This window comes from Alosa alosa, chromosome 17 (genome assembly GCF_017589495.1).
Source record: "Alosa alosa isolate M-15738 ecotype Scorff River chromosome 17, AALO_Geno_1.1, whole genome shotgun sequence".
Taxonomy (NCBI): Eukaryota; Metazoa; Chordata; class Actinopteri; order Clupeiformes; family Clupeidae; genus Alosa; species Alosa alosa.
Window position 1 is genome coordinate 9,967,330 of NC_063205.1, and position 12,394 is coordinate 9,979,723.

The 12,394-nt window shown below is 40.1% G+C and overlaps 1 protein-coding gene and 1 long non-coding RNA gene across 5 annotated transcripts in view; one reads left to right on the forward strand and one right to left on the reverse strand.

The window, feature by feature from the left end:
- Nucleotides 1-12,394, reverse strand: part of LOC125311058 — a 13,407-nt gene continuing 1,013 nt past the window's right edge. Inside the window, exons 2-3 of the long non-coding RNA XR_007196402.1 lie at nucleotides 9,275-9,424; nucleotides 1-614 (exon numbers count right to left, since the gene is read on the reverse strand). This is a non-coding gene — a long non-coding RNA (uncharacterized LOC125311058). The remainder of the gene's footprint in view (nucleotides 615-9,274; nucleotides 9,425-12,394) is intronic.
- The window catches only part of LOC125311056 (protein mono-ADP-ribosyltransferase PARP12-like), a 25,525-nt gene continuing 18,442 nt past the window's right edge, over nucleotides 5,312-12,394 (forward strand). For 2 of the 4 annotated variants that reach the window (XM_048268869.1, XM_048268866.1), the window contains exons 1-8: nucleotides 5,312-5,669; nucleotides 6,611-6,800; nucleotides 7,261-7,327; nucleotides 7,522-7,572; nucleotides 8,781-8,907; nucleotides 9,261-9,426; nucleotides 9,712-9,829; nucleotides 9,989-10,079. In XM_048268869.1, the coding sequence (XP_048124826.1) occupies nucleotides 5,401-5,669; nucleotides 6,611-6,800; nucleotides 7,261-7,327; nucleotides 7,522-7,572; nucleotides 8,781-8,907; nucleotides 9,261-9,426; nucleotides 9,712-9,829; nucleotides 9,989-10,079 (1,079 nt within the window). In that variant the 5' untranslated portion in view covers nucleotides 5,312-5,400. The remainder of the gene's footprint in view (nucleotides 5,670-6,610; nucleotides 6,801-7,260; nucleotides 7,328-7,521; nucleotides 7,573-8,780; nucleotides 8,908-9,260; nucleotides 9,427-9,711; nucleotides 9,830-9,988; nucleotides 10,080-12,394) is intronic. The other 2 variants (XM_048268867.1, XM_048268868.1) reach the window with 2 other exon arrangements.

Genomic DNA, 12,394 nt, shown 5'->3' on the forward strand with positions numbered 1-12,394 from the left:
AGTAAAATATAAGTAAAATATAACAACATAGTTGTATACTTGGGGTAGGCCTACATAAAAGTAACCCATTCATGTGAAAAATAATTAAAAAAAAACAATGTCAAACATACCGAATGTTCAATTTTGGGCTTAACAATAGCATTGTACACAAACAAAACAAGCTAGGAGCAGGAGATCAACTGCACGTAGAGTACAACATCTATAGTGAAGAGGAGTACTATTTGGCAGGATCTCTGAGATGAGAGGAGACCCTTAAAGGCTATGTGCTCTGAGAAAAGACAAAATAATTTCTGTTTGGAGAATTCTCTGTCCTTAAGATTCAGGTGTTTTTTTCCAGGTTTTTCACCAGAGTAGGGTCGGCCTCCTTTAGAACATTGTAGAACTCAATTTGGGCTGTGGATCCTTTCTTCTGTATCATGGTGAGCAGAACACTGTTCCGTTCCACGCTGATGGATTTGCTCTCCACCAGCTCCCGCTCCAGTTGATTAAGAACCTGCCTCTCCTGGAGCGGAATCAGGATGGAGGCGAGGACAGAGGGAAGACGAGTCTCCAGAGCTGCCTTGTGCTTGGAGAAAAACTCTGCCCTGGAATGGGATGCGTTGATGGTGCAGACACTGAAGGAAGAAACAAAAGTAATCAGAATGTGTGTGATTGTGGCTCTCCAGATGGGCTGTGTGTGCTGAGAGCTGATGACCTCCATATCAAAGCCTCTAACCCACACACAATAAGTACAATAAGCCTGGATTAAATTATACACTGTAGCGGCGTAACTACCGACGGTCACCTGGTGCGGTGCACTGGGGCCCAGGAGCGGAGTGGGGCCCGCTACCACACCCCCGACATCGGTCCCCTATCTGCTCCAAACAGAGGCACAAAGGCACAATATTGAAGCGCTGGGAGAGGGCTATGCACAGAGTAGGCTAGCAGGATCCAGTGCGTTCTGGTGTTCTTTCTCATATTTGTTTAAGCACCCACCCGTGGTCTGATTGGTAAATAGGCTATTTGTAGATCGATATTATAAAATAAAATATTTTAAAAGATCGGACTGCCAGAATAATTTGGCTGAGCCAAATAATTTCGGTGGCGGACCAGCTTTGGTCGCCTGTTGTCGACTCATGTCGTAGATTATAGCTTCAACTTGAGGTGTTTTGGTGATATTTTAATTCTATTTAGACTGAACCGACAGGGAGGTTTAAAAAAAAAAAAGAAGTAAAACACACATTCAGCAGACTGGGAGTTTAGAACTGCGTTGGTGTTTATTATCTTCATAACTACTGGAGAAAGGCAGAAGCCTACTAGGAAGTGTCTTTGGCAGTTTGAGGACAACGCTAGCGGCATGCGATTAAAAAAAACACGTTATGCTTGGTCGGTCTTTAATTGCATCGCGATTAATGCGTTAACGTTGACAGCCCTAATGCTAAGTCAATATACAATATTTGCATACCAGATGTCAAACTGCCATATATGCCTGTAATTACGTGACATGCCATCTTCTGGTCAAGATATGTGCATGTCAAATACAGGTTCAATTGTTTGTTGTAATATTAATTTCTAAACATGCCACAATATTGATTTATTTCTAAAATACTCACATCAAGCCATGCCCGTAAAAATGGAATTTATACAGTAGCCTACATTGTGCTGTACAAAAGAATGCCACATGTTATTGATATTTGTTGTCAAAATAAAGGTGATGCCATACAATGTACTGTGGCAATGACATAAAGAGGGCACTATGCCAAAGCCCAAACTCTCTGTCACAACTGTTTGGACTTTAGCTGGTCTCGGGCTATCAAACTCCCAAATATTTTGTTATTTCCACAAATTCTGTCATGCACTGTAGGCCTATTGTTCTAAACTTCAGAGGTAATATGATAAAAATGTAGGCTACTCATGCAGTCATATAGGGTTGCACTTCAAGAATTTTAAGTAGGCTAAAGTGAATCTCAATTCATTGTATCAATTGTATTGTATTGGCTTCGATTAAATACCCCTGCCCCTAACACTCATGGGCTGTCTGCAGAAGTGTCGGAATGGACATTTATTATGACCGAAGCAAAATTTCGTTTTAGTCCCGGGGCCACTCCCCCGTGCTGGGCCCCCCGAACCGCAAAAAAAAACAGTTTTTCCTAAATAACTACCTGAACCGTGGCACTGAGGATGAAGAATCTTTTTATGGTATGTTGGTCTCAAGGGCCCACATCAACCTGGCCCATAATCACTCATTTGTGATTTGCACCCCCCCGGTAAAAAATGAAAATGCAATATCATTCTGCTTTAATCGCCCCTATCTTCAGTTAAGATGTTCTGCACCAAATTTTATGTGTATGATTGACCTGGCATTCTCTGGGGGTATGCCAAGTTTCGTAAAATTTCATCCATGGGGGGGTCTAAAAAAATTTAGGTTATGTGTACATTTAGTGACTGTACACTCATTGGCCTGTAGATGGCGGTGCACACATATACACATGCACATACACACAGGTACGCACATACTATCGGTATTAGAACGGCCGATACATAATTACAAATTCAGTAGGATTAAAAGAAAGCCAAATATTCATAATCATCATCATGGCTGCATTTCCAGTATTGGCGATAAGTAGTCGTTTGTCCACTAGATGACTAGAATTTTGTTGGAAGTTTAAAGTGGGTTGGAAAAACAATGGACGCTTCCTACAAGGACTGTAGTTTACAGCAGAGAACGTATAATAAGGATAGGACGATGTTCACATGAAATGTAATTCCCATTTCTTCTTGAAGCCGAAATAAATCTGAGAATGTTTATCGGACATGCTTGGTTTTTACTGCAGGTACGTTAATCTTATAATATCAATAAGGACCTAGGTACAATAATGTTACCGTTAGCGTTGGTTGAGTGATGGAGGCCAATTTGATTGCATTTGTAGAAAACTATAAATGCGGTTATACCAAGCAAATTGATAGCAGCACTGTAATTGTATCTTTCGACTGTCATTTGTTGCACGTGCTACAAAAATCATTCTGTGCAATGGAAGATTTACAAACGTTACACTGGTCTGATACAGTTTTGCCTATACATGCGTGAGACTGAGACGCCTGTTTATTTGTTTGAAGTGCGTGCAGGTGTGAGAGGGGAATCGATGTGCTTTTATTCCAGCTTGGTAGTTGTAGTCTGTGAGATTAAAAAGCACGTGTGTGTGAAGTATCCAAACAATGACACCTTCATTTCATTATGGCTGCTTTAGCAACACACCTTAAGCTACTGTGTAGTGGGTCCCATTTAGAAGTGGCTACTTCATTCGCGCTTTCCTTAACTCATGGAGCTGCGTGAATTTTATTACAACTTTTCATCAAGTTTAAGTCCGCTTGATACTGATACTGTAAGGCGTAAGCCATTGGTTTCCAAAGGAGATTTTATTTGTGTCGCCAGCATAGCGTATTGACAATTTTTGTTGTAAATAGGCCTACCTGTAGCTTAGGGAAGCTAACAGCTTTCTATTAGGATCTAGTTTGTTAGTTACAGTTTTGTCATAACTCCCTAATGCATTTTTGCATTTAGAATAGCCAGAGCGTGGATATCTCAATCGGAAAATTAAACAATATCGGGCGCCTATGGACTAGGCATGGGTGAACCCAGCCTGATCTGCCCGCTATTTATTTTTTGATTTCTTAAAAGATTGAGCTTGGTCTGGTGAAAGCCAGACAAGCCATGGACCTCAGTTACACAATGCAAGGGAACGTGAATCAGCCTATATTTGCACGAACAATAACGGACAACAGCTCTTCAACTTTGGCCTGTTAAAATGTGTATGAACAGTCTAGCGACGCATTTCATCAAGGCCCATTTGGACATGTCAGTTATTTGCACCACTGGTTAGATGTAAAACAGCATTTCGTTTCAGACTACTGTTACTTAATTTGTGCATTGACAATAAAGTATCACATGAACTAAAGATGACTAAAATCTTATGCAGAAGAAGAAACATTCACAAAAAATCCATCAATCCAAAAATGACCTTGTTTTTGATAGCTGTTGAAAACGACATGGAACTGACAGAGATGTTTTTGTTTATTTAATTTATTAATAAATAAATAAATACATATATAAATAAATAAAAATATAACATTATGCTGATACCTTTTGCTTTTCCCAAATACAATGTAGCCTACAGGTGTAAGTGACCTTTCATCAATCCAGTTGCAATGGATGAACTGTGATGAACTGCCCTACTTGTGATTGTTTTGAGATTTTAAAGGTTTTATAACAATGCTACAACTTCTTTGGCTATTCTACAATCTATTCACCTTTTCAGCGTCAGTAGGCTACTTTCTGTGCAGCCGCACACACACAGGCATGCCAAACAAGCATACACAAAAGTTTCAAGAGTGGGGGATGGAGTAAAAGATGTGTGTTTTATTTTCGCGGAAAGGATGTACAGGACTGAGCGGCGGTCATATTTTGTACCGCTATGTGGTACATCTAGTTGTAAAGTGTATAAGACAACAGAACTAGAACATGAAAAAAACAATCTCCGGCTAAAGAGAACCAGATTTCAAAGTGAATATGAGCTTGGAAACATAACCAAAACCTCTTTCAATCAGTACCCCTATCTATGAGAATGAGTCAAGCCAAGTGTAAAGCTTGTAGGGAGAGACAGTGCAATGCTGCACAAGTTATAATTCTTTAATGTCAAGGCGGAAAATATAGAACTGTAGATGGTGGTCTTTGGTGCTATTTGACTTCATTAATGTACCAGGTTGTAACACAAATGATATTTGACATATCACTATAGTTATTAATTCCATCCTCATATAACTGCTCTCTCACTTCTTTAGTGTTAGGGGTTAGTAACTAGTTAGTAGTAATAACTATATAATAGTCGTATGGCAAAGGTATGTTTTTCCCCATCCAAGCAGTGACACTCGGGTCACTCTAGTTGTAGAGTGTAAACCAACTGTACTGCTGTCTACACTGCACTATACAGTATATCTTGTCTTGTCTATGCACCACTTGTCTATACTTTGTACATCACATTCACATTTTCTGCTTTTTACACTTCTGGATAGACACAAACTGCATTTCGTTGTCTTTGTACTTGCACTCTACGTAATGACAATAAAGTTGAATCTAATTTAATCTAATCTTAAGGACCTAATTCACCTTTGAAGACCCTTACTACCAAAACTTGGTAGCATAAACTTTCACTAAAAAACATTGTTTCAAGGATGTAAAGCAAGTTACCGTCAAGAGCCTCCAAACAAGTTCAACCAGTCTCACCACCACATTCAGGAATAATACCAAATTCACAGCATGCCACAGGTAGTAGGTGAGCAAGCAGGCAGAAATATTTGAGACAGAGCATGAATGCTCATGTACTGTAAGGTGTTGGAGCATTCAAAGCTTACACCAATAAAAAGATGGCAAAGACAGACATACTCAGGGCGATATGCGGTAAAGGAGGCATGATTTTGTATGAAGATCTTGAGAACATGGGGCTGGAACCCCTGCAGGAGCTCAAAAGGATCATCTCAGAGAACCCTGACACATTTAAAGAGGTCTGTCTTGGCGGGCGAATGTTTGTGACGGCCAGAAGCAACATTTCTCTCTGCGAAACGCCAGACTGCTTGGGTTGTAAACGCTTGCACATGTGTAAAGGCTACATGTTAGGATCCTGTAATGATACTGGGTAAGAATAGATTTCATTTATCTGAGATTTTAAGCAATAGCATTCAACATTGCCAATGCGTTCATGACCCTTTCAGTTGTTTTTTTTATGAATTGGGTACCGTCTTAGTGCTAGTGCTTAGTGCACAGATATCAATTTTTCCATGGTGTTGCTTTTACTCAACTTTAAACAAGAAACTACTGAACGTGGCCAGGAGCTGACTGACTGCCATGTTGGATTAATGCCAGATCAGATATGAGAGAAAGGAAGTCATGCCACTGTCATCTGACTGTGTACACTGTATGTTTATGTTTTATGTTTTATTTATTTCTCACTCTCACTGACACCCATTTTAAAGTTTCAGACTGTAATGTTGCCTTGTATGATGTCTATACTCTGTTAAGATGGTAATTCCAATTTCTTTTTACTACTACCACATTTCTGGAGTAGTTATAGGAGTCATACTCAGGAAGTCTATGGTATTCTCATCCTCATAGTTTCATTATTGCTTTTTAAATTTACAAAATCAAATGAGTCTGTGATGGTGGTCTTTCAGACAGACATTCAGTGTGGCTTTAGTTAGAGCCTGCATTAACAGGGCATACACACTTGCTAAAGAAGCCTACTTGTTGCTCACGAAAGGATGCTTTGTTGTTGATGTTTGCTTCTTTGGTTGGCATGATTCTTTAGTTGGCCATTAAGGCTGCTGTCAGCACGTGTTGCACAGTGAAAGGGGATTTTACAGATCCTGGGTACAACATGTGCCGTATTTGCATCTGCCGTCAGCCAATCATGAATTGCTGTCTAAAAATCTCAAAACATTCCCGGGCTGGTTCCCCACATGGATTAGGCCTAGTCCAAGAATAAAAGAAAACTTCAATGAAAAGCTTTTAGTCTTCAGCTATACAGGCTTAATCAAAATACGACAATGGCTGATAATTACATTTATAATTTATTCACAGATGCCCTTTTTCTCATGATTTACACTCACCACATAATATGTGGGTCCTGAAACAGTTTGGCTTAAAAGGATTGAAGGAAAACGAGATATCTGTACTGCTATTCCAAGATGAGCCACCACCTCAACCACCTCTTAATTTATCACCTAAACCACATCCTCACCAGGACCCTCCTCAACCAGCTCCTCGTCTGGTAAGGCCAGAGAGGCACATACTCTTTTTTAATTGTTTTAAACTTTCTTGCTATTTTTGTACACAGACTTTTCGCCAAACCTCTTGGCATCCCTCGCCCAACATCACTGTCGGAATTAATCCACCTTCTCTCACACACCATTTGTACCAACCTACTATATTGAGTGGTAGATGGTTAAAGAAAGTATAAACCTGCCTGATAAGACCAGGCATAGGGTCACCTTAGCTTTAGTCAGTTAGCATTTGCTATTATGGCATGGTTTGTTTCAGTGATGCAAGAGTGTGTGACCAATCAGTGTACAGTTTTGTCCACTACTATGGTCATCAGTCAGTTACTTCTTATGCAATGATGTGGTTTTGCTTCTGCTACATCTATAATTTTATTTATATAAACTATATGTAGATCCTCAGTGTATATTTGAGCTACTGACCTATGCCATTTGTATTATTATCTTAAATAGCAGATGCCCACACTCAGCAATTCAGCAGCCAATGCTTCTGTTTTTCAGGCGAACCAAAACAGTTCAGGTAAGGGTGTCCAATTAAAATACACTATTAAAAAGATGTGTATTCTCCAAATGCTCTACAAAGAAACATATGCACACTAACTTTTTATGCACATTGTGCTTGTAAAATGTAATACATAGTATTTACAATTCTAGATACCTTTTTGCAATAAGGTTCAGAAATAACAATCTTATCTTCACTTTCGCAATCTTCAGGGAGTGATGGCATTTGTCAAATGCATCTTATTCATCGCTGCAGTGTGGAAGGTATGCTGCTTCTTTGGCGCTACAACTAGGTCACTTTGGCAACCTGTCAGCCTTCTTTACAGTAACTCTGTAAAATATTATGTTATCTTATTCACTTTGCAATATGCCCTCATGTTCTGTACATTACTTAAGCAATATAGCACGAGTGAGAGTGGGGTTGGTCATGGATATTCCCACGGCTGTTGTTGCCTGCGCCACTCGGCCTCCGGCCTCGTGGCTACGGCCTAACAACACCCGTGGGAATATCCATGACCAATCCCACGATCACGAGTGCTATATTGGTTTTATACAACAATTCTACCACAAACTAAATAATCTGAAAACACCCCAATATTGTTTAAAAATGTTAATTTCGACATCGTTCTTACGCATCAAAAAACAGTTTCCTTTTCAATAGACAGCGTCTTGGTTGCTTGGTAACCAACATTCCAGATCCTTCTTTACGGGTCTTTGTAGTTTACGTGTCTTCTTGAAAGAAATGTTGAAGGCTGAAATCACATTCATATCTAGCTTTGCTGCATGCATGTTACAAGGACACTGGGCCATGTTATGTAAGGGACATGGTACTGCAAAAAAGCGGAAACATAGCCTACATTGCAGAACCACTCAACTTTATTAATTTATGGTGAATAAATGTTACACTACTGTGCACAGCCCCATATGTTTTTCTGACACGATGCTAGCACGTTAGCAGCGGTTAGCTAACTATGCTAACGTTAGTTATCTACAAGTCTCCTCCAAGTGACAATCATATTATAGGCCCTACATCATGCTGGCAATGCTGAGCAATCCTCGTTTATCTTACTTACATTGAGTTGACTGTGTAGCTTAATCCACAGATGTGGTGAAGCACTGTTTCGTTATGGTTTGCTAAGGAGTAACCCATTGCTTAAAATAGTGGAGAGCTGGGATGAGAACATTGTGTCAAATCTTCGCATTGTATCGCGGAGTGATTTATTATTAGCTGTGCAAAGTCTGAGTTGAAATGTCCAGGGATATTCCAACTCATGGAACGTCTCTCGGCCAATCAGAAACAAATAAATAGTTCCATAGAACCCAATTGTTGTATAATAAAAGTTAATTACTGGACTTGGGGCAGTCTCTCTCTCTGACAGTCTGTGTGTGTTTGTAAACCCTATAGCTTGATTCATTTTATTGGTTCTGAATGAAAAACTATGTGTGCCTGCGTTTAAACCCAATTGAATTAGGCCAGTGTGATAAGGTCCACAGCAGCATGCCCTACCAGTGGCAGAGAAGGGTGGGTAAACAATGGAGAGCTTTTCCAAACAATGAAGAAATAGAGAAAGACTACTGCAACCCTGTCAAGACAAAGCAGTAAGTCTAAATCTGAACTCCATCAGTATGTTACTGCAGGGGTTGTTCATTTTTACTTCAACTTCCTCCCTCCTACAGAGTGTCTTTTACCAAACCCAGTTGCATGTGACTGATCTCATTACTGCCACTCTTGATTGATAACACTGGAATGTCACCAATCCTAATATGCCTTCATTGAACATGGTGAATGTCTGATGGAGCCAACCAAGGGTATTGTAACTGCATTGAAGTCAATCATGTGATCAGGAGGCAGGGATATATGGAATATACTGTATACAGTATGTCAGGAAGGGGGATTCCAGGGAGAGCCTGTTATTGTAACATCCATGTAACATCCCTGTTGTGTTTTAAAGTGACGGCACCCCACCTGTGGACTTTGACCTGATGCGTTGTGGGTCATCTGAGGTGCGCCGCCTGTCCGTAACATCACCAGAGTTTCACACTGTCTCGCTGCTCGTCACAACGTGGGCCTGGTACTGGGAGTTTGCAGAGGACCAGTGGATAGAGTATGCTTCACCTGTAAGGAGTCAAGTCATAAACTACCCTTAACACTATCATGCTCATTAGATATTAAATGTTGTACTATACTGTATGTAAGAATTGTATAGTTTCATAATATTATAATAATAATCTTTATTTATTGAGCACTTTTCTAAAAAACAAGTTTTAGAGCAAAACAAGCAACAACAAAGGCAAAATAAAACCCTTGAATAAATAGCTACTATCTTGATGGGGTAGGCTACTATTTACTGTGCTCATTAGATCCTGTGTCTTTATACTTTGGCAATGTAATTTCTTTTGCAGGAGGGCAAAGCAGACAATTTGAATATAACAGGTGAGAAGCTGGAACGAAAATATCAAGAAGGAGAGCCATTCGTTCAGTTTGCCCGTGGGGAGAACAGGTACATCCTCAGTTTTAAGGGTGAGTGTTACTGGTGGTATGCTAGTCATCATTATGGTGAACAATATATACTGTATATCTGTATGGTTCATAAAACTTTAAAGTGCTTGTTTTCTTCTTTACCTAATACTCGTGTCAACTTCTTTGTAATGTTCCTCTCACCCCCCACCCCCTTTTCAGATATGATTCAAACCAATCAGATCACAGAAATGAAAAGGCTAGTTAGAAGACGTCCAGTGTTGATCTCACCGGCAGAAGTACAAAAAATCTGGTAAACCATACACTCAACACAACAACTGACTACCTATACAGGGTCTTTTGAGAGAGGATCCTTTTGAATCATTTTGCACAAGCTAATTAGGTGGCCTTAGCACAAATACATGTGTTGTTTAAGTGTAGAAAGTAGGAAAAAAGGAGAAGAAAATTATATGGAGAGATGTTAAATTCCTGGTGATAGAGGATTTCTTTAAGGATTCAATATAAATAGTATTTCTGCGAATGTAGTCAAATTCATCTAAAAGAGAATTCTGGCGATTTTTCAGATAGATCGGTGTTTCTCGAGACTGTCGTTAAGAAAGAAAAAAAAACCCTGAAACAATCGCCCTTACAGAAATTTCAGGATTCTGGTAAACAGTTGCTGCAAATTTGCGGCAAGGTCATATTTTCACATGTAAATTAGGTTTCTGGCAAACAGTTGTGGTTAACTTTTGGCAAAGTTACAGCAAATTTGCAGCAATGGCATATGCAAATTAGGTTTGCCACCAGAAGTTCACTGGAAGTTTGCCATTATTGGCTAAGTTTGCTGGCAAATCACCGGCGAACACATTTGCCACTTCTCATTTGTTGCCAGAACTTTGCTGGAAGTTTGCCTGTAGTGGCCAACATTGGCAAACTTCTGGCAATATTTTCTAGTGAACTCATTTGTTTCTCACAAATCACCCACATGTTTGCTGCAAATCTGCTGCAAACAAATTTAATTTTTGTAAGGGCGGCTCTATACCTATCTAGAGTTGCTACAGCTACAGTGTTACATTCTGGGGGCATATTCATGAGCTCCCATGTTCATGCCCCTAGAGTGAAGCACTGTAACTGCCTGGCAGCTCTAGCCGTTGGTTGCAGCAACTCCAGCTAGATAGGTTGTTTTCATTTGTTTCTGAAACGACAGTATTCGGTGAAATTGAGAAACAGAGATTGAGAAACAGAGATCTGTGTGAAAAAAAAATAAAAAAATTATCTTTTAGTTAAGCTATCATAAAAAAGTTGCATTGTAACAATGCACCGAAATGAGGCACCGAAATCCACGTTGTTATTCGATGCAGTTACTACCGTTTGCGTCGGCACCGGTGCCATATTAGAACCGTGTTTTGGTGCCCAACCCTAATCAGATTACAAAAATCAAGTAACTGTAATCAACCCAGATTAGGCCTACAAAAAAAAAATGTGTAATCAAATTAAAGTTAATCGCGTTTTTGTATTTTGCTCTGATAGCAACACATCCAAATACAGTTAGCTAACATAAACACTGGATGTATTTCAGAGGGGTGCACCACATAGGCGAGTGGACAGTGACAGCTTGCATGAGCCCAAGCAGCTTACTTTAAAGATATCACGAGCTCCTGTCAAAATCTAGCAGACAGTGTTGCCAATTTAGCGACTTTTGGCCGTCTCTGGCGACTGAAAAGTATATCTAGCGACTGACAACAAATCTGGCGACTTTTTCATGTGTCTGGCGACTTTTGTTTTCTCTATGCGTTATCCTTCGGTTTGCCCAGGCTGACTGCAGCAGCAGCTTAAAGCGCGAGAAAAATCTTCTCGCAAAGATGCCAAACTCTAACCTGACCCTAGCCAGATGAATTTCGTTCCGTTTAGCTCTGCCTAGCTTCACTCACATCCATCTGGGACCTCTTCCATTGAGAGTGATTAATGCAACCGACTTTATGGTTCAGCCAATCAGGACACAGGGCGGGAGTTTCATAGATGTGACATAGCGTAGAAGCAACTGTGACACTGTTATTAGCGTCACGGGTTGGCTTCGATGTGAGTGGTTGAAGTAGCACGTCAATAGATGACGGACAAGTGGCTTATTCAATCATATGCAAGCATTTTTTGATTAGGCCCAGCCTTCTGAAGCAACACTTCAATGGATCGGTTCCAGATGGATGAGTGGAGCTAGGCGGAGCGAAATTCATCTGGCTAGGGTCAGGTTCAACAAACTCTGTTTCGTTGTTGAAACGTCAGAAAATCTCCCCTCTCATGCCTGTTTCGTTAGTGAATTACATCGCGAATTTGCCCAAAGCGTTGCCCCATGATTATAAAAGGAATGACTGGCCTATATAGTATCAGCCCATTTTATCACAAGGAAGTAGATGTTCTATAGATCTAAGCTCAGACAATGCTCATTGGAAGGTGCAGCAACTTCGGCTGAAATTACAACAAAAGAGTCAACGAGACGAGAGCAATGACATGATGACAGGGAAACAGGGACACGCTTGCCAGCATCGTTCAACAATTGAACAAAGGAAGTAGGCTAGCCTGCAACTTCATTCACAAGCAAAGCAGTGAATGTTAGTAAAACCTATAGCATTT